The 23,052-nt window shown below is 40.1% G+C and overlaps 1 protein-coding gene across 1 annotated transcript in view; it reads left to right on the forward strand.

Annotated features, from left to right (window-relative positions):
• Positions 1–23,052, forward strand: part of cntnap2a (contactin associated protein 2a) — a 304,116-nt gene that overhangs the window by 120,653 nt on the left and 160,411 nt on the right. Inside the window, exons 2-3 of the mRNA XM_054622578.1 lie at positions 2,166–2,276; positions 16,016–16,209. Coding sequence (XP_054478553.1) covers positions 2,166–2,276; positions 16,016–16,209 — 305 coding nt within the window. The remainder of the gene's footprint in view (positions 1–2,165; positions 2,277–16,015; positions 16,210–23,052) is intronic.

The raw sequence follows: 23,052 nt of genomic DNA on the forward strand, positions 1-23,052 counted from the left end.
CCAGGAGGGAGGCTGCAGACCATTTCCCCTTTCACACAAAAACACACACACAAACACTCATACATTATCATTCTTTGATAATGTTTTTGTTTTTTTTCTACTTGCGCCCACCTGTGACACAAAGTAATGGGGCTAACAAGCCAACAGCCCAAGAAGGTAACATGGCTTTGACTTTTACCCACAGTGTACTGTACACACCCAGATAAAGTGTATTGTCCATACACATGAACAGAGGCACAAACAATTCCCTTTCTTCTAGATCTGACTCTCCCTCATACACACTCAAACGCACACACACACACACACACACACACACACACACACACACACACACACACACACACACACACACACACACACACACACACACACACACACACACACACACACACACACACACTTACACTGTGGGGCATGACAGAGAGCTATTGACTGCCTACCTGGCCTGACAGACCATTCACAATTTCTCTCTGTGTGAAACCTTATGTACTGGAAGAGGTGAGTGTATTTGTGCATGAGTGAGTGAAAGGGGCGAATTGAGAGGGCAGGAGGAAAATGACTTCATGAGTGCGTGTGTGTATGACAGGAATATATATTTTTGTATTTGTTCTAGATTACTTTTGCTGCCTTTTTGTGTCTCATGCATACAGTTTACCACTGTAGTCGCTTTCTCAGATTACGTTTGAGAGGGCCAGGAGTTGCGAGTTGACATGGAGGTCGGCTTGGACAGAGCAGCACTATAGCGCTAATCTTTCTCTTGGCCTTTCCATGTCATTGGATCGAAAGTTCATTCCACTAGACAGGTAGAAGTATGTATTTGGCCTCAATGTCTCCATGATTGCATTCAACATAAAGTGCTGCACAAAAAGGCCATCAGAAAGCTGCTGTATCTTACATTAAAATGTCCATCCTCTTTTTGTTATTAATGAATGATTAGCACAAATGTGCATCTCAAAGTTACATTATACAACAGACATTTAACATTTAAGCATGAGATTGAAGGAACCAAAATCCATATATGTACTACAGGAGTTGCAGAAGAGTTGTAATAAATTAATCAAACATCAAAACCATGGTCATTGCATTCACACCTGGTGGAGATCTGCACAATGAGTGCACCATTCTAGTTTTATAATGTTTTATTGAGTCATGAGACTTGTTGCTCTAAGACAACGGAGCACAAGTCAGAAGGAGGATGCTGTTGTTGTCAGAGTTTGTTGTGATGGAGTACAGAATGCATAATCTTAAATATTTTAAATGTTAAGTTGGACAATGTGTATACAACGTGAGATTTGAGAATGAGAATTCTCCAAGAATAAGGCAAATCAATCAGTTGGAAAAATATTATAATATATAAACGATAATCAGAAAATTGATCATCTTAAATTTAACTAACTTGTAACTAACTTATTTGGGTCCAAAGACAGTCCTTTCAGTTGTGTCTTTGTTTAAGTGAAGAAAATGCTGGCACGTCCAATGATTTATATTTATGATGCACTTACTCATTGCTTGTATAGGACCGTTGTCACCTGTTGAGGTTGTTATAAATTTGTGTCGTCTTCAAAATGAAGGCAGAATAAGAAAAATAACTGCCTTTTATGGTAAATCTGATTGTTCAGAACCCGTTCTACTGGGACACTACAATCCCCTCTTTTCAAAATCAATTATGCATCCTAATATATAATATACAATTCCAGAATGCTTGTTATAGTGGATATTTTGCTGTGCACTCTTGAGATTGCCAGTGAAGTCAACAATGTTTATAATGGCCCTGTGGTTTAAGTCTGGCTGACCTGACTTAGTTCTTGACCCGCAAACATCTTCTTTCAACCTGCAGCTATGCCTTGTGTTTCTGCACTTGTGAGCAAGCCTCTTTTTGACCATGCAATGATTGATATAAAATACAAGACTTCAGACTTTTCAGCTGAGAGTACTTGAATTAAGGAGGTCATATCCTAGTCATTTGTTTAACGTTTAATTAACAATGTTGCAATTTAGAACTACTCCAACCACTCAATGGACTTAAATGTTGCATATTTTCTAATTAATATGAAAAATACTAATGTTAACTGTTTTCTCTTTTTTCTTCCATTTTCCCTCTCTCCTACTCTGTCTATCCTATTTCTCTCTCTCTGTGGTTCTTTGTATTCTTTCTCTGTCCACAGAGAAGTGTGATGAGGCTCTAGCCTCTCCTCTGCCTCACACAGCCTTCACCAGCTCGTCTGTGTTCTCCAACGGATATGCACCTGGCTACGCCAAGCTAAACAGGAGAGGAGGTAGACACACACACACACACACACACACACACACACACACACACACACACACACACACACACACACACGCACTCTATGTGTATCTATGATTGATATACTTAGAGGGAAGTTCATACTTACATGCTGTAGGGAGAGGAACGAGTAAATATCTAGTTCAGGCATGTGTACATACATCCTTATGAATGATTTTACAGATGACACGCTGAGAGGTAAATGCCCAGCCTGCATAGAGTGACATGCTTCATAATGCTGCACAGCTGCTCTCACCCTCCTCCCCCTCTTCCTCCTCCATCTCCTTTTCTTCTTCTTCTTCTCTCCCTTCCGTCTCTTAGCTCCAGTCATTATCTCAGTGACTCAGACTGGAGCTCATTTCCACATCAGTCCACAGCAGACAGCGATAGGACCAGACAATTACATCCCTCTATGTTTATACAATTAATTTTTCATACTTTTCCATCTAATGTAGTCACACCACAGCCGAGGCAACAGAGCTCAGAGCTGGCAAATAAACACAAGGTAATCTGGTGTATTTAATCATATCAATAGAAACATTGCTGAGAGAGGACAGGACTGCTCCTCATTTAACAATGACACACACCAACAAGGGGAAAAGAAGGAAGAGAAGAAGGAAAGAAATAATGACCAATGACAGCATAATGGATGAGAGTAAATATACAGCTTGTGCATTCTGTCCCCACATACTTTCATTTATTCAATCTTCTTAAGGATGGAGTTCCTTGGGGAACATATAATGATTGAAGCATTTCAATCCAGTTCTCATGGATTGTTGTTGTACAGAAAAGCTACAGTAAAATATAGATCCATTGCACTTACACAAGGTCTAAATAAGTTTCTTACTCTAGCACCTTATTTTTTATTTTATGAATAAAAAAAGCTGTCATTAAAGTTTTGATTTCTAAAAAAAGCTTCATTTTTGGAGAAGATTCATTAAATAAGCAGATCAATCTGTGGATGTGTATATAATGGCACTTAGTCAAAAACATGTTTGACATTTTCTTACTTCTAGGCAGACTTGATTACTTCTCAGAAAATAATTACAAGATGCATTATCCAGAATAAATGACTTGTTTAGGTGTAGAATGGTTACAAATCCAAAAGACATTGGACTGTTTCTGTACGGTTGAGCTGTGCATAATCTTACTGCAAAGAGAAGAAATTCTCAGCTATCTCCCTTTTCCAAAACCTGTCAATTCTGTTGTGTAATTAGGAGCCCAACATGTTCTAGTGAGACCTAGTTCTAACACATCTCCAAAGTGAGATGACATGACAGTCAAAACCACCACTGTGATAAACTATATGAGATTTTGACACAAGTGTACCAAAATGGATCAGACTGTATCGAGGCAAGTGTCAAAGTAGGGGAATGAGGGGAAAGTATAAAGTTTAATCTCATCCCTCTGTGTCTTGGTGTCCTCTAGAGAATGACATTGTTTTTTTATGATGAGGTCATCACCTTGTTAGCATACATCCTCTGACAAGGGGGGAATTTAAAATAAGATAAGTTCTGCAGGAAGGGACGATGAGGTTACATCCTAAAAAAAACTTCTTCACAAGGATTAAATATATGTCATAAAATCAACTTGTCCTTATTTAAAACCAAATCTTATTGTATCTGCTGTAAAGGAAGATGCTACTCAAAATTCAAATCAGCATTGTTATTTTTTTGTCAGTTGCTAACAAAGAATACAAAACATATAATTATAAAACAGAAACACAAAAATCGTGGAGCACAAACACAATCAAATGTAAACATACACGTTCAAACAGGGAAACACACACTGAATGAATGACACATGAACACTTCCACATAAACACTTTAAGGCATAAAAAAGTCAACTCATAACTTTCACAGGAACACAAGCATCGCAAAAACAGCACTGTACCACACATTTGCACATGTATCAATGAAAACACAAACAGCTACTCCAGCATGGGACTGCTCACATTCAACACCCATTTACATTCACTAAAACGCAGCATCACAAACCCACGCCCACACAGTCATTCTATAAAGAGGGGTCCTTCCAAGCAGCTACATTTGGCAGCCAAATGTGCCATCAGTGGCATGAGTGTGTGCTGATAGGCCAATCTTCTCCAATCTCCCACTGCTATGGAACAGGGGAGGCACAAAATCAATGGAACACACCACTCATATTAAGCTTGTGTTGTGAATGCTGACAGCTATTAGAGTTTTGGGCTATAGGCTTTTTTGTGTCAGGGTGTGTGCAAGTTTATTTCTGGGTGCATGTTCCTATGTCTGCATTAGAGAGAGAGAGAGAGAGAGAGAGAGAGAGAGAGAGAGAGAGAGAGAGAGAGAGAGATAGGTAAAATGATGCTGAAACGATTTTCAGGAAGGCAGCTGTCTGCTGTGTTCCAGCCATTTTCCGGGCCCCTGGTCCCTACCATGCTGGTTCATGTGACTGCTGTCATATACACACACACACACACACACACACACACACACACACACACACACACACACACACACACACACACACACACACACACACACACACACACACACACACACACACACATCATGTGTTTTATTTGAGAAATGTAAGTTTTTAAGACAGTATGTGTGCATGTGTGTATATGAATACCTAAATAAAAATCTGAATCCGAAGCTGTTTATGGCCAAGTACGTTACACCTACAAAGAATTCGGCGAGGTGATTGATTGGTGCGTAACAGTAAATAGTAAAGACAGTGCAAGTATAAGACATAATTTAAAAATAGAAATATGAAAATGTACAATAAAATATGGTAACAAATAAGAGTACGTAAAAACAAGTATATAATTAAATGTCAAAGTGTATATTAATAAAGAAAAGAAATAGGAATAAGCTTGTGCACTCTATTTATGGGTTTATTTGGAAGAGGGAGCTCACTAAATGCTCCGTGTCTGGCTCCTTATACATTCTTATACACTCTGCACAAAAGTGCTACTCTATGCTACATGTTGATTGTCTAGCTACACCATAGCATCTTTTTCAGACCAGCTCAGTTTAATTGCCCCTGGGTTTTGAAGATAGATTAGATGGATAAAAACATTCTTCTTGGTTCTCTCTTTTTCCCTTCCTCTCTCCGTCTGTTAAATTCTAATTCTCACCATCCTTCTTTTTTTTTATCCCTTTCTCTCTCATGGTGGTAAGTCTTCCATACCTCTCACCATTAATCCTCTTCCCTTTTCTCTCCCCCAAATGTACCACATCCCCCCCACTGTCTCTCCTTAGTGCCAGTACATGTATGAGACCCTGCTCATCTCAATAGTGTCAGACAGAGGGAAAGGTGGGCCCACTCTTGCAGCCAAAACCCTTTGGTCTATTTGCGGAGAGAGAGGGAGGAAGACTGAGCGCGATAGAAAGAGAGACGAGGTAGATATAGAGAGAATTGGGATGACGTCTAATGAAATGTAGAGAAAGTTTGTTTCCTCACATTTCTCAAACTTTTCCCAACCACATAGGATCACTTGGTTTGAAAATTGGTCATAGAACATGTTCAAATTAGCGTTTCTTTGACATAATGTTAAAACATTTAAAAATATAAAATGTTGTACATACTGTAATTCATTCTGAGTTCCTTAATGTTCTAAAAGTGTACTCCGCATTTAGTACAGATCTTAATCAAGCTAAGACATTTGAGAGACATCTTAAAACAGGAATGGCCAAATGTATGCCAAAGAGGCCAGGATATGGAATCCCTAGGATGCATAAGCTCCAAAAACTCTTAATCCTACACTTCCCATGATGCAAATCAATAGCATATTTAATTTATAGACCACAAAACACAGTCATGTGCCAGAAAAGGTTAAAAAAAAAAAAAAAAAAAAAAGAGTGATGAGCTCCATATAGCTTTTCAATAGTGACCAACCACATTATATATGATCTGCAGCCCACTCAATGCTGTGTTCAGTGCTGCCAACCAGAGAGTGCTGCCCTGTGGATACAGGTTAAAATAGAGTGGGCATGGATAGAGCGAAGGCAAAAGAGAGAGGAAGGGGTGTGAACATGCAGAGACAGGAGAGGATGGAGGAACGGAAGACATGGAAAGGGTGAAAGACGGGTTCCGTTGGAGAGTGAAAGCACACTGAAATCGGCAAAAGGAACAATTTTAAAGTGATAAGCGACGAGCCATGTAGGGTTGTCAATTTGAACTCAAATTGTTGAATGCTGAAATTCTACTTCAACAGACAGAGCGATCTCAAACTTCAAGTCTTGTGTAATCACAAAAACAATCCCCATGTGGGTGCAATTTCTTTATTATCCCTGCCATCATGGAACTGCCCCTTATAATGCGTTATTTTGACATAGCCTTCATTCATAGAAAACTTGTCATGAATTGGTTTGGGCTTTGGACAGAGCCAAGCACATAATGAATACGCTTTGTATGTGAAGAAAGAGAAAGAGTAATGGGTGGGCTGAATGCTTGCATGTTGCTGCACAGCGCAGACATGGCCAAGCATGAGATTGGGCCGCTAATCACAAACACATGGCCACTGATCTTTATATTCCATTTTTCTTTTCTCCTCTTCTCTCTCTTTATCTCCCTCTGTGTTTCTCTCTCCTCCACTGTGTCTGGTGTCTTGCCCTCCATCATAACCTTGTCTCCCCTTTATCTTCCTCTCCATCTCATTTTCCCATCCATACACTTTCTATTTTCTACAGCAACACTCTCAATCCCACACCACATTTTCTCGTCCTGTTCCCTCTTTCTTCGAAGACCTCATTATCGATTTTTTTTTTCCCATTCACATTCCCACCTTGATACTTACTTTTCAAAGTTTCTCCAAAGTTTTAAAAGGCTGCCCTGGTTCCGTACAACTGTGCTTTGACTTTCTGCATAATTAACCAAATTGCCCCTCCCTTTATTATGCATTGCTTTTTTACTCTCTGTCATCTGGCAAAGTTGTTTGATGTCTCTAGTCGTTGCAGTCATCCATCGATAATGTCGGTCCGCTCCTAATTAAATTACTTTGTCTTCATCCGCTCCCTTTGCTCCATGACAGAAAGATGAAGTACTAGCAGAGGGCTAACCAGCTGTTTTCTCTCTGCACCCCTTTTCCGGCGGCCTAGCATCTTAATTAATTAAGATATTTTCTGTTAATGTGGTTGTGGTTGTTATGAAAAGAGGCAACTTTGATAAACATACTCTCACATGTTTCCAAGGGTGCTAGAACACACAGACATGAAAGCAACACACCAGGAGCCAAGCACATGCACAGAAACCAGTTCTGCCGTGTGTGTGCCCGCCCACCCACACACTCTCCCACACTGACAGTAAGACAGAGGAGAGATGTTCTCTTGTTTGATGCTCTGCTTTGCCACTGTCACTTTAGTCTGTGTGTCACGCCTGTCACCGGCTGCTCGTCACTCGTCCAAAATCACACCGTGTCTCCATTACTCACTTTTCTTCTGTGTTTTGAAAATGTCCTTTTCTGTACTCTCTCACACATTTACTCTTATTCACTTCCTATTTTTTCCCTGTTTTTGCTCTATCTTGCTCATTTGCTCTCTCTGCGTTTGTCTAATATCCACTCTTTTCCTCTTATATGACTCATTTTCTACCATCAGTACTATTATAGCCATTCACTGTACCCAGTCAGGCAGTTGAGTTAAACCTTCTACTTCCATTTCCCTCCTGGGCTGGTAAAGTTAAAATCGTCTTTGTAATCATCACACACACATACACAGATACATGACCACGCAGGTCATTGTAGGTAGGGCTAATATTCAGAGAAAAATAAATTAAAAAAATTCAAATTAAAGATGTTAATTTAGGAGATAAAAATGTTGATATCCCTTGCAATTAAAATGGTAAATTTGCAAAAGGTAGTCACAGAATTTCCTTTGTCAAGGAACCATATCGCTTCACTTTGCAAGGTTGGATCAAATTCATCACACTGTGATCAAGCCAGCCGTCAGTCGCATCTCTGTGGTCAAATCAGCGGACCGTTAAATTGTAGTGCAAGTGTACTGTGTATGTTTGCACATTCACTCCCCAGGAGAGATGGACAACCCTGTTACTTGTCCAGTTAGGTGAGCTCAAATCCAAAGCAACCAAAGGGAGCTTTCATACCTTTTACGTGTGGCCTGTTCTAATGACCCAGGGCAAAGGGTTTCTTGAACAGTGTGAACTGAGATCTGTGAGATGTGTCACAAGAAATATATCTACACGGATTGCATAGCTGATCGTTTCAAAAGGCAGCCATTTTTGGGAATGGTTCCCACAGGGCATTTTTCCTGGTTTGATTTTCTCTCCATAATGTTCCCCTGCCTTTGCTTAGTTACGCATTGCTGTTGGTACATCCCCCCAAAAAATTGCCAAGAGCACTTTTTAGTTGCTTTAACTGTATTTTCATTGTTATTGGTTTTGGTGTACAATGGGCAATAACTTTGTGTGGTCCCTTTGTTTGCAGCCTACAGAAACTGAACAATTAATAAAACCCTGTGTGTGTGTGTGTTTGTGTGCATGTATATACGAATATTCATATATAAGCGCTCTTATGTGTGTAAAAATATTTGTGATCATGAACAGAATAGCAGTAGATTACACTATAACACATGCTCCGACTGTGCTACCACTGCGGGGTTATCTGTGTCATCACAGATAGCTTAAACCTTGTTGTTCAGGCTTGGAGAAACTCCAGCCACATTTTCCGGCCCCAGTTGGCTCCTTTTTATCTCAGAAGGAGTCTCTCTGTGTGAATTCCATTTGTCCAGTTCTGACCTGTGAAGGGCACCGCACAGGGACATTTTCAGCATGGTGGCTTTCAGGTAGCAGATTAATCTGATTTCTAACATGCTGTTTGTTAGAAATGCCAGCGTTAGTGTTGCCACTAGAACTAGTCCCAATTCAAATGCATTAGGATATATTATAGAGCAGACATAAGGGATAGAGGTGTTTGTACAGACAGATTTAAGGCCATTGCAGAATGGGTTGATAAATTGCTCGGGTTTATCACCAATACCAGTGAATTTCCCTAGTGTGAAAAGATTGGATTGGATTTTCTGCCTTTTTCTCTGTTCACTAAAGGATGTTCGATCTGTCTAACAGGGTTGTAATTAATGGTATTTTGTATTTATCCATTCATTGTTTATTTGATAAAACATCAAACTAGTTGGGATATGGTGCACAACCCTGCCTTTTTCAACTCAAGCTTTTGTTGACAAACAGTCCAAAACTTTAGGTTATACATTTACAGTTGTATGAAATACGAGAAGTCATCACATGTAGGAAGCCAATCCAGTAAATATTTGGTATTTCTGGTTGATTACACATCAAAAATGATGCAAACTAAGCAATAAATCAGCACCATCTGATTTGGACAAAATACATTACATAATCTTTTTTTTTCTGTTTTTCTTTCTCCTCGTTTCATACCTTTACTGAAAGCTTCAATGTTGACTTGAAGTTTACTATATACTGCATGTTGTCTGCAGCAGACCATTACTGCAGCCGCAATAGTTGCAGTGTTCTGGGGCAACCTTACCATAAGGCAACATGTCACATGAGTCACAGAACTTTGCTGCAGGTATTCTCCCGCAGCAATTAAACACTGAAGGTTTGACTATGCCCAACTTTTAGTTTGCTCTACGCTCGCTGCACTTCAACACTGCTTGGTGTGTTTCTGGCATTACAACCAAAGTCTGTGTTTCCCTGAACTCAACGAGCGATTAGTCATTCTCGGATGTCAATGGTCCGGGGGGGAGACTGCCCCTGCTCTGCGTGTTTGATCCTATTCCCTGACCAGTAGGCTATCCTTACCTTAACCATTTGTCCCTCTGGACAGTCTGTTCTAGCAACAACGCTCAAAAACGCTACGTTCCGGGTGCAAAGTGATCACGAACGGGCACGTCCTGAACGGGAAAGTCCTGAACTGAAAAGTCCTGAATGGGAACGTCCTGAATGGGCACTGCGCTAGTGTTTGAAATGAGCACACACACACACAAATTGATGCTCTTAGTGTATATTATCCAGAAAGCAACCTGTTGTCAACAGCACTCTCAAGACTTTAGTCAGATTCGATGGAGTATATCTAGGTGGCAGCGCTCCATAAGTTTTAGCCTCTTGTGCTTTCAATGCTTTGTTCTCTCCGTCTTTCTCTTGGCTTGTACTTATTCTCCATCCTTTGTCCTGATCTCTATCTCTTGATCTTTTTCTCTGTGTTACTTTCCTTTCTCCTTTTCTTCATCTCTTTCTCAAAGGGTGTTTCTTTGACCTTCTCTGCTCCCCTTTTCTCTCCCCTATCCTCCTCCTGCTCCTCCCCAAACATCTGTGTGTGTGTGACAGGTGAGAGAACTGTGACAGTCCCCCGACGCTCCTCCCCCTCCCATTTCTCCTCCCATTTTTCCTCCTTTTTTCCTACCCTGATGCTCCTGTTTGCTCACAATCACTCTCTCTCACCTCCACCTGCCAGCCTCCTCCATCTCCACTTTGTTCTGTCAACCTCTTCTCGCTTCTCCCCTTTCTCCCTCAGGCTTTCACCTTTCCCTGCACCTCTTTTCTTTTTTTTAAATATATATATATATATATCACTCTTCACCCCATTCCTAACCTCTGTCAAGCTTCCCCACCTCACCTCTCACCGCTCATCTGTTCCTCTTTTTCCAGCCCTATTTCTTCCTCTCGAATCTATGACAGCATCACTTTTCTGGTCGCTCCTTTATTTCGTTACCCCACATCCTTTGTTCTTGTCGCCTTTTCCTCCTCTGAACTCCAACATTGAGCTCTTTAGCCCACAGCTCTCTTTTGTCATTGCTTTTTTTAGTCCGACTTTCCAAATGCTTGCCATCACTTCTAAGATCGTTTGAACCTTTACGTCTCTACACTTTTCAATCTATTTGTCTCTCTGTCATTCCTATCTGTTACTTCTAATAACCCTATAACCCTAACATGCCTTCTACCCCATCTGTCCCCTTCAACCCCATTTTTCCTAACCATTACTCGGTCCTTCCATTCACCCCTTTAAGCTATGTTAAGACTGACAGAAGCACTTCTTCAAAAACGGTGTCTCCTCATTTATTTTGGTGAGACAGCTTGGTTGGGCTCCACCAAAGAAAGGCAGAGTTGTCAATGAAATAAAGTTGATCCTGGCTAAACTTTTGATACAAAACACACTGCAACATCATCCAGCGTTGCACTGAGCTGGTCAATGAAATAGTATGTATTTTTTTTATATTACATTGTAATGAGAATAATTTTAATGTTAAGGGGCTTTTCGAGGCGTACGATTGAATGATTGTTGCCCCAACACCTTTCAAGAGTTGTAAAATTCTATTTCCTAGTTTTATGAACTGTTTTGCATCTGAAAAGTCTTCAAACTCAGGTGTATGGACGTCTGCAAACTGGACTCGATTGGATTGAATAATGTCATTTTCTCACATCATCAGTAAATGAATACTGTAACAGTTTGTTTTCAAGACAACATGGAAGGATATCCAGATGCAGACTCAAGGCCACAATGGGAACTATACTAGAAATAATGGTGTCAAACAGGCTAACAGGCAGCATGTAGTTAACAGATTAACAGGACAGGGCAGGCACAAGATGCAGGCAAGTCCAGGTAAAGATGCACATACAGGGAGTGAGGGCAGGCATGTAAAGGCATACATTCACTTTCTACCAGAGAGCCAGTGTAAGACGGCAGGTATATATACTGAGTTTGGCTCTTCAGGAATGAAAGACAGGTGTGCAGGACTAAGGTGGCTGGGACTTGTGGGAGAATCCGGGGGCATCTGGTAGACGGGTGGTGAGTGGAAGATTTTGAAAGTTCTCAAGCATTGCATAGGCCCCAGAGGGGAAGTAAAGTGTGAAGTGGCTGAGGTGTCAAACAGGCACACAAAATGTCTGGTCATGATGTCACATACCAATGCAGCCTCTTGCGTGTTTTAAATGCAGTGCAAATTTTAGCGGTGTTGAAGTCACTCTGGCTGGAGCACTGCAGGTTAGAGAATATTGGAGATTTGAAATGTGATTCCTATCAAGGAAGTAGGAGTAGGGGTGCACCGATACCAGTATTGGGTATCAAATCTGATACTGTGCTCATGTAACCGTACCAATACATCCACAGTTGATATCACTAAAGCAACGTGAAGTTAACCTCTCGCCTGTTGAGCCTAATGAGCTGTCCAGCTGCAATGATAACCAGATGCACAAACAACTTAAATCCAGCAAAACAAGCAGTCTCGATTTCATCTGTCAGGTAGAGTAAGCAGCCACACTGCTGCATGCATTTCCATGGAAACATGCAGACACTTTAGTTTCCACCGCATCAATTAGTTTAGCTGCAAGGATGTCAGCAGATGTCTGCCTGACATACTCTGTCATGTTTTCCACCGGGGATTGCAAACCTGCCATAACTTTAGAGAGTGTCCAATCAAGAGAAAGAGCACGTGTGTGACAATGAGAAGATAGCAGCGAATGTAGCAGCAGTGAACGTAGCAGTGCAGTGTCGGTATAGTTTATTTGAAGGTGAATAAATGTGATAACTCCCCCAAGACCCGTGAGCAGACAGAAGCTAAGTTCCCGTATCTTGTCAGCCTGCTGATGATTAAAGTGAAGGATGTTAGCCCTGAAGTTAGCAACAACTCTGGCGCACTTAAGGTAGACTTGCGTTTTAAAGTAGAACAGCTAGAAATGTATTGCACTTAAGCAGTGTGAATGTGAAGCAGGAGGGTTGGATGAAGAACAGCTTGCCAGGTCAGCCTGCGTTGGCTGAATCCATTTTTGAAGAAATACAAAACAATTTGGCTTCTTAAATTTTACACCAAAACAGATGTCAATAGAGTTTTTGGGGATAAGATAAGATAATCCTTTATTAGTCCCGCAGCAGGGAAATTTACAGAAATGGAGCCACACATCTTGGCTTAACTTTCAGAAGAACTGACAGCATACCCACCTCTACAATGTACCACTATTATTGAGGAATTTGCAGTAATGCATTCTAAGGGTTCCTCTCTCACTTCCTTCCATTATCCTGAACTCTACCCATAACTTCTCTAATCTTTGCAATCTGTTCCATGTCATTTAAACCCACTTGCAGTCTCATTCTCCATTGATGTGGTTCCCTTAACAGTGTTGAATGGCTTCAGTTTATCTCTTTCTCCCAAGTTACTTATCCTATTCCCTGTGCTCCGCTCATCCTCCCCTCTTCACTTTTGGCCTCATCTACCACCTTCTTTACCATAACTATATTGCTCCCTTTTTGTTGCTGTCCTTTTTTCATCCCATCCGCATGCTATCTACCAGAGCCATAAAAGCCTCTCTCATCACTCCCTCTTCTCCACACCTCATCCATCTCTGTTACTCGCCCTCGTTTCCATCTTTTCTGCCTCCTCTGTTCGCTTGTCACCCCTGCAACACACACCTTCTCGTCATCCTTTTTGACACCCCATCCTCGATCTTGTTCATAGCGTCACACTGCCATGGTCATTGTCCACTCGGGCTGCTTTCTTAATCTTTATTTTCTGTTTACTGTCTGTTTACGATCACTATCACTTCGCCTCTCCCAAACCCAATGCCTTGCCCTCCATCCCCTCCCCCTCTCCCCCGTTCTGATAGTGTTTTATCCCCCCAAGGGAATGGCTTTGCTGCAACGGGTTTTTGAGGTATTGACGTTTCCACTGATACGGGCCTGGTTATCTGTCAAGGCCGGGGCTGGAGTGTAATGGCTCTGTAATTGGATAAGATATAGGATTTTTGCCAGGGGGGGATACATCGCAAACTGCCTCACCCTCTATTTTATCATATGACTATCATCTCTCATGCCTCCTCCACTATACTTGGTGCTCCTCTCCCACTCCTTTGTACTTTTCTTGGTCTTACTATCTCCCTTTCTCCAACTTTGTCCCCATGGTTATGTTCTTTCTCTCTCCTTGTCATTTTTAAATCAGTCATTCTCCTTCACTTGTGCTTTGTCACTTTCTTATCTGTATTTGTGTCCTTTTCGAAAAATTCCATCACAGAGAATCAAAGAAGACGGCCGTGACATGGCCAGTTCGCAGTCCATCCACCACCCACTCTCCCCGATAATCATTTCACAGTTATATTCTGTCACAAGCTCGGCTGTTTGTTGCAGTGATACATTTTTGGTGCTTGGCTTGTGTGTGTGTATGTGTGTGTGTGTGTGTGCGCGTTTGTGTGATTTGTGTGAGTGTGTGTGTGTGTGTGTGGTGCACTTGTCTTTACATCTATTTTATGTACTTTAATGCACTCTGCATGCATTTTTCTTGTATTACTCACACTGGTTTGACTGCTCTCACAGTAGCCCACATACCCTGTTGTCATCACGCCTCCTTTGCTTTACTCTTACTTTCTAATGGCAGATGACATCAGTTTAGTGGAATCTGTCTGGCATTTTACTTTTTTTTTTCCTGTCTAGCCGTTGCCTTGCTCTTTTGTTTCTGCAACATTTAATCTAAGGCTCATTTAACCTGCGAGTTCCAGGGGAGTTTGGCCCCGCCTCGGGTAAACACCTGGAGGTTTGATAGGGGCCAACTTTTGGAGGACACATAAGTATCTGTCTGGCAATGAGGGCAGAGCCATGAGGTTTGAGGCTTGCACAAGGACGCAGACTACCACAGAGAGGATATGATACAAACACAGTCATCTATTCCAAAAGTCGACACTGTAGCCATGGGGAAATAAAATTGAAACGCTCTGCTTTAATGCTTAGTCATTTTCTTTTAAGAAATATTTCACTTTAGTAGAATATTTGCAGATTTTTGAGCTCACATCTTGTATAGGAGACCATAAACCTTAAACTTGGGAGCTGTGTTTTTGTACATATTGACAATTTTTCTTAACTATGTGCAAAAAGGTAACGAGAAGGTCACCTTATTTCCCTCCCAACATGTATTTAGCCCTGCTTTTATTGTCCTGTTTTTGAGACTTATGAAAAAAAGAGCCACATGTTCCACCAGAATAAAATATCAAAAACATGGAGATAACAATATCTGTTGGTATGAAGTAGGTTCTAATTACATTTTCCCTTATGTATATCTGCCTCTTTCCTCTTTAACTCTGTGTAAGTTCTTTGTGGTTAATATATATCATCAGTAACAGATCAAATACATAATCATCAGTAATGTTGTGCTCATATTCAAATCGTGGATTTCATTCTTGGCCAATTGTATATCTCTTAACTGTATCTGAACATGTCTGTAGTTATGTGGATGACAGTGGACTCCACAAAATATATTTAAATAGTCATATTATGTCTTGCATATCAATATTAAAAAAGGATTCCATCTTGGAATGTCATACATACTAATGCCATTCCTCTAGATGTGTCTGCTGTGACAGCGACAGGTAAATAACTAGATGATACTGAAAAAGAGTTTGTACACTATTCCAGTGTCAGTCTTGAAGAAAATGTCTGGGGTTGCTCTCTGGTGGACACTGACCATTAATAATAGGAAAGACTTTAACTGTGTAACTCCACTTTCTTTTTGTAAAATGTCATTATGGCGGAACCATGCTGCTCCTCTGCCTGTCTTGGACTCCAGAGCTTGTCTTCCTTGAACAGCAGCATCTCAGCCTGCATGTACAACAGACAGTCTTTGCTAATAAGATATATTGTAAAAAAAACACATTTCCTACTCTTTGCTACTATTTATTTAACCACACCAGGGCCAAGCAATTTTACTTCACAGACAGACAGATACTGTTAGAGGGACAAACTTTGACTTCCCACTCATTATGTCACTAACTCTGCAGGTGCTGGTGGTTGGTCTCCTCTGGACAGTGACCATTACCAGTGGCTACAGGTGGACCTCGGTTCCAGAAAGCAGATGAGCGCCATAGCAACACAGGGTCGTTACAGCAGCTCCGATTGGACAACACGGTACCGTCTCCTCTACAGCGACACAGGAAGGAACTGGAAACCATATCACCAAGACGGCAACATTTGGGTGAGTGAACAAGAAGTGTATGTGTGTGTGTGTGTGTGTGTGTGTGTGTGTGTGTGTGTGTGTGTGTGTGTGTGTGTGTGTGTGTGTGTGTGTGTGTGTGCATGTTTGCCATGGCCACAGGTTATCAGATAAAAGTAAAACTATCAAAGAATATAGGTTTACATTGTTGGGTAATAATAGTAGATGACCATATACAAAGTTATATGTATGCATTGTTCTTGAAAAAAAATCTGATTATGTAACTATTTCTACTACTAATATATTTGTATTGTTACAATATGTATCACTCAAGATTCATGTGTTAAAATAATTGATCAAAAGGGAAATACTTTTTTAAAAGTGAAGAGGAAATTAAATGACACTAATGACACTGGCATTAGACACAATAGATACAGATACACAATACAAAATGAGACTGTGAAGGCTTCCTTTTCACCCCTACGTAACCCAGAGCAGAATCCTTTTATGAGAGTGCCACTGCGTGGTGCACATAACAAGTCAATTGATTAGCTCAGTTTTAACCAAATGTAATATCTCAACCACGGCCCTTATTCAAGCACTGGTGGGTTCTAGATGGAAAAATACAGAGAGAACAACATTTGGAAATGAGCCATTAGCAGTTTATTCCTCGACATTGATGTGATCTCTCTGTGGCTATATTGTCTACTGTACGTCTCTTATTCCAAACCAACAGACCTCTGTCACAGCACTTAGCAAGCACTTGAGTTAGGCATCATTGATCATCAGCTGAGGGGTTAAAAGCCCACACTATGCACTGTTGGTGAAGAGCTACAGGTGATAACAGATGGGTTTTCAGCAAGAGGAGAGGAGAAGAGAAGAGAAGAATAGCCCTGTCATGAATAATGTTGATGCACCAAGCTAGTCAGTATTCATTTAAAACATGAGAGTAAAGGGAAAGGGCTGTTTGCTTTTTAAATTTATTTTCCCCCCTTATTTTCTAGAAGACCATAAGGTGTTCTCTTTACTTTACTTTAATGGTCAGGGAGGATACATTAATCAATACTTATATGATGTAAATGTATTAGATCTTGCAAAACTCAAATCAGTAAAAACAGAACATAGATACAGCACGTACAGTACAAGCATCTACGTTAGTGTGGCGGGTCCTTAGGGGGAAACAAGACGGAACCAACAACGCCACTAATTATGCCCCCACTAATTATGCCCCAGGAAGTTTAAGAAACCATATGATATTGTTTTGAGAATTAACAAGGTACACCGATTTGTTATGAGACAGATGTGATTTGTAAAATGAACAGAAGGTTTTATTGAAGGAATTTTAAAAAATCTAATTCGCAGGGTTGGGAGCTGGGGGGAGGAAAGAATATTCATGGACAAATGAAAATTACTGGAACCAATAAGATATTCAAAATAATAATTTATTACATGTTAAGCTAAAAATGCCTTACTAAAAACTCTAAAACTACATCCCAATCTCTAATGTTCTAAAATGTCCTATCCAACATAAACTAAGAAAAAAGGCAGGGTTCAAGTGGAAGCCAACTCACCTCAGATGGAATACAGCAATAAAAATGGTGCAGCCTATGCTCGTATCCCAGTGTTTGTACATGCATACATAAGGTGTAGGGACCTCACCATGGGTCCCTAGCCTCTCAACAATGTTCTCGACTTCACCTAAATAAAAATGGAACTAGTACCAAAAAGAATTTAAGACAAATATGGTATAACAATGTAAATTTAACAAAACCTCAAGGCAAAACAGAGACAAAACAGAGGCAGGCGAACCTACAAATGAAAAACGGGGATTAACAGGGCTCAACATGCTGCAACATAATACAGTTTAATATTGTGACTACTTACCACCTTTATATACTGTATGTGGTATTTGCATATGCAGTCACTCATCGAAGGCAAGACAACAATGGAGTTTCTAAAACGATTTCCAGCCAACACGTCAGTGCAGAGTTAATTAAGGCGACTATATTTCACCAGTTAGACGAAATACAACGTGCCACCATAGAGATAGAGGACAGGGGCCAAAAAAGAAAGAGGCCATGCCAGCAGGTGCCTTTTATAACATGGCCCTGATTAGAGAATTGCTAGGGCAGGGAGCCAGCGTCAGGGCTGCGTTCACAACACTACACCCTATGCTGCATTCACTACTAGGGGAGCAGTCCACACTACATCAGTATGAAAAAGCTTTGAAAACACATGGAATAAACAGAAGCTGACCCTGTTGACCACTGTTGCTGAAAGTTCACAACATATCAGATTATTATTATTATTATTAAGAAGTGAATCTGAAAAGGGAAAATTAATTTTCTAAAATGCTCAAAAAAATTAAAAACAAAATCAACTAGTTGCCCATATTCAGATGAAGGATATTTATTTTTCTAATTCTCTAATCAGGTAAATAGAAGTGGAGCCCAATGCTTACCCTCTCAGCAGCCACACTGACACACCATATGGTCTAAACATGACATGAACCCTCTACAGCCGAATATTTTAACATAAGCAAATCATTGGTGCAGCTTGTTGATTGTTTATGATACATAAGGAAGTGTTACCTGACAGGCATAATTCTGAGCAGAGTATCTTTTAACTGACTCTTTTCTCTCAAATTAATTCCTGAAAAACTGGTCAACAGCATGTCCTCTCCTTCAAAGGTATTAAGCCGCAAAAGATTCATGTGCACCTTCACGCATTCAGTATTAAAAAATCCGACATGGGAAGAACCTTGTTTACCAGCAGCAGAGTTAAAATCTCTAGTTGGTGGATGTTTTCATATGAGTTTGTTTTTTTGCATGTGTGCATTTTTTTTCTGTGGGTAATCGGCCCCAAATAGCTTCATCATTATTCTCTGTTTTAGTACTGTTGGGACTGGATATGGTGACAAATATGGATCATTTACAGTTGAAAGTAAATTAAGCTGTTGTTTTTGTGTGCAGCATCATAATTGCTTGCCTATTATTTATTCAGAAGTGTTTTCCTTCTGCCATTAACCCTGATTCATTGCCTCTAATATTTCTGCAAATACTCCAAAACACATTCATCTTGGATGTATTTGTAACTAAAGAAGACTTTTTTTTTCCTGTTTTGCCTCAATGTATGACATATATATTGCTTTTTTATTTATTGCCAGTGTAATTCAAAATATTGCTTACGCAAACAAATACAGAGCCAATAATTTTAAGCTGGGCATTTACCATCAATAACCCCCAGTGGAGTAACAGGCAAATCTGGAGCCATTTGTTTTTCTCTGTCTCTTGTCTTATTTAGAAGAGGCTTTGGGTTTGCAGCTGTCTACATGAGTGCACACACACACACACACACACACAAATACATGCATATATACTTAAAGCTAGAGATTATACCTTTTTTGTGAATGTGTCTGTTTGTGTGTAACTGTAACTGTAATTTTGGAGCTATCAGTGCTATTGATCAAAGGGACGAGTTGGGGTGATAGCTTAATGTTTCAGACACACACCCACACACACACAATCACACACACATACACACTGCTACCATCAGGCCGTGTTTCAAGCCATTCAATCACATTCGGCTCAATCCCATTCACCGCTGGATGAGGTTCACACAGCGGTCCCCAGAGAGAAAACCACCTGTCCTGCAGTCTTATGCATGAGGGTTCTATTCAGGCACATTTTGCCACCAATCACCACCTGCCGTTACTCCACACTGATGGCTTAACTCTTTCACTGCCAAACTGAGGGGGGCAACTTTCAGTCAAAGCAACAGTGTTGATGCTAGCTGAATTACTGTGACTATTAGTCACTGGGGAGGATAGTTGGTAAAGGCCCGGCAACTGCAGTGTTGGTTTTGTGAAATATTGTGTTTGAATGCCTCTCTAACGTACTACTGAGGAGTCACACTGACATTGATGAATTACTGCGATAATTAAAACTGGTCGAACAGAGGACAGGGCCTAAGCGACTCTCAATACTTGCAAACTTAATTTAATCAGTTACACAATAATCATACTTGGGGAAGCAGTCGTTGGCTGTAATGGAAGATGCATACAGTTATTGGAGAGTCGAGTTTGGAAACACAAGTTTGCTATAGTGTTTATAAGATAAGATAAGATAAGATAAGATAAGATAATCCTTTATTAGTCCCGCAGCGGGGAAATTTGCAGGCTTACAGCAGCGTAGAGTAAAGTGCACACAAGAGACATAGTAGAAGAAAGACAAGATAAAAGTAAAAAATGAAAATAAAAAAAAACAAGTATTATAAATAAGCGATAAAAACAGTAGAAAATCAACAATAACTGAAATATTATATTTACAGACAGAAAAAACTATTTTAACTATTATTTAACTATTATTGCACAGTGTAATGTATTGCACAGGTTTTTATTGTCATGTTATTATTGTCATGTGTCATGTGGTCTGCTGGGAGCAGAGTTGGTTGTTATGTGTTGATTAGCAGGTATAGAGTATATTGATTGTATCTTGTGTTTTACCAGGACGCACATGCACACTAGAACAGTAGTGATGTGATACATAGTACTGCCTGATACAGAAGTTGGTAAAAGTATCTGGCAGTAATGCACTTTATAAAGTAGCAATGTGCCTTAAGAGAAGAAGAGGACATCAAGCAAATGCAAAGAATCAGGGTTTCAATCTCTCAGAAAGAGGATGTACACAATGCATTTGAAATGTTAGTTAGACCTTAATGATACATATAAAACGGTTGCACTTTGGCAATGAATGGCAATATAAAAAATCAAATAAAAAAAAGAGAAATTGATTTAATTACTTACGTAACCTCTTAAAATACTTGCAAAAATTACAGGACATGCATTTTGGGATGAGGAGCACTCAATGACAGGTAACAATTTGTCGGGTGTGTGTCTTGGAAACCTTTCAAGTGATCATCTCGTCTTTTGTCAGTTTAAGTGTCAGACTTTGATTCCACAATTACAGCATCATGATTTAATGTGTCTCAGTGGGAACATAAAAAGCCAAATGTGGTGTGTCGAGAATTCTGTGAAAGCACAGGGGAAAAAAACATTCTCTATCTGACTGCACATTAAAACGCAATTAACTTAACAAACTAACAAACATTTTAAGTCACATTTCCCTCCTACAAACTTGTTTACCATAACTCTTGTTCAGATAATGCCAGCAGGCCCTGTCAGAATGTTTATTAATGTGGATGAGAAGCTTGTAGCTGCAAGCACACTGGGTCAGTTGACAGTAATGTATGTTTCCAATAAACTAGCACAGTTCGTACTGCAAATCTTATCCAATACAGGATCAAACAGGGACATATTAATAATGGTTTTCCACTTGACCAATGAAAAATGCTATAACGGATTTTTTATAGAACTATACTTTAATATGGATTAAATTCCTGCGACCCGTTCTGCTGGTTTCTATTCCATAATGTATTACGTGAAGGTCTCTTTTTTTGTTAAAGGCGTGTGCCTCTGTGAGGTTTGTAGACAGCACAGGGTTCGAGATTGCATTCAAATTCTGCAGTTTGTTTGTGTCTTTGATTAAGTTAGGGTTTAGATGATTCCATAGATTATATCAGATAGGGGAAATAGTGCATCATATACAGATGACGGTGCTTCAAACAAGGACTCTACACATGTAAATTGTGTGTATGTATGTTGCTAATATTCACCAAGATATCTTGACCCTTAACAGCAGTTACCTCAGAACAAAATAACACGTTAAATGGAATATTTTACTGTAAATCTACATCATACAAAAACTGGGATCTTTGAGATTAAAAGTTGCATAGGACCTAAATATTTGTATAAGCCTATGTGCATGGAAACACATTACTGACCTTGTTATCTTATCAACTGGGCTTGACAGTCCTTTTGGTCCCTGCTTGAAAAATTATAAATTATAGTTTCCCAAAACACTAATTGAACGCATATCATACAGTAGTATCACAATGATGGATCTATACATGTTGTAAGATTACCACTTCTATTTCCCAGTGTTTTAGTAGCCTACAAAGAGGATTTTCACAGCTGGATAGATGGCCAATGTTAGAACTAGGTCACCTACGTAGAAACATTTTGCAATTATAATCAAGGCCAGATTAGACTGGTTGGAGATTTCCCTCTGCTCCACAATCCACAATCCACTCCACTCATCATGGAGTCTAGTAGCTATTTTGTATCACTTTCATTTTTTTTGTTACATTTGGTTTTACAAAGTTAGGGAAGCAATGTGAAAGTCAAGTCTGATGTTGCCTTACAATAAAAGACTGATCCCAGTCTCTTCCACACAGTGAGGCATGCAGCATATTAATTAAACACCAGAGTTGGATCCGTGCTCTGTATCTGCAAATAACAAAAACCCAGGTATTCGTTTCTGGACTGAGATACCAATTACTAATTTCAAATTTACGGACAGCTGTACATAAGCCAGAATACTGCAGGGCATCAGCAGCAGCCAGAAACTGAGCACAGTGAAGTTTGTTGGTGTCTCCATAGTTAAAACATCCCAGCTGTCAACAACTGCGGGGGGAGCCACCTCAGCCACGAGGCCTCTCTGCTGGATGTAAATGTAACGAAGCTCCGCCTCCTGTTCCGTATGCTATTGTGTCTAATGCCACAGCTCTATATTCCACCTTGTAAAAGTAGCACCAAATAACTGATACCAACTTTATATCATGAAACTAGTTTTCTTCCTACTACACCGGTAGCTAAGTGTCAGTTTTTTTGTGATGCTAGAGAGGAAACAAAATGGCAGTTGTTGAGTTTGGAGACAAGCTTGCAAATATTGAAGGACAGATTGTAGCCCAAAGCAAGTTTCTAGAACTGCACTTGTACTGGAGTAAATGTATATACCTGCAACCTCACTTTTAAAGAACTGCAAC

This window comes from Anoplopoma fimbria, chromosome 21, assembly GCF_027596085.1.
Source record: "Anoplopoma fimbria isolate UVic2021 breed Golden Eagle Sablefish chromosome 21, Afim_UVic_2022, whole genome shotgun sequence".
Classification (NCBI taxonomy): Eukaryota; Metazoa; Chordata; class Actinopteri; order Perciformes; family Anoplopomatidae; genus Anoplopoma; species Anoplopoma fimbria.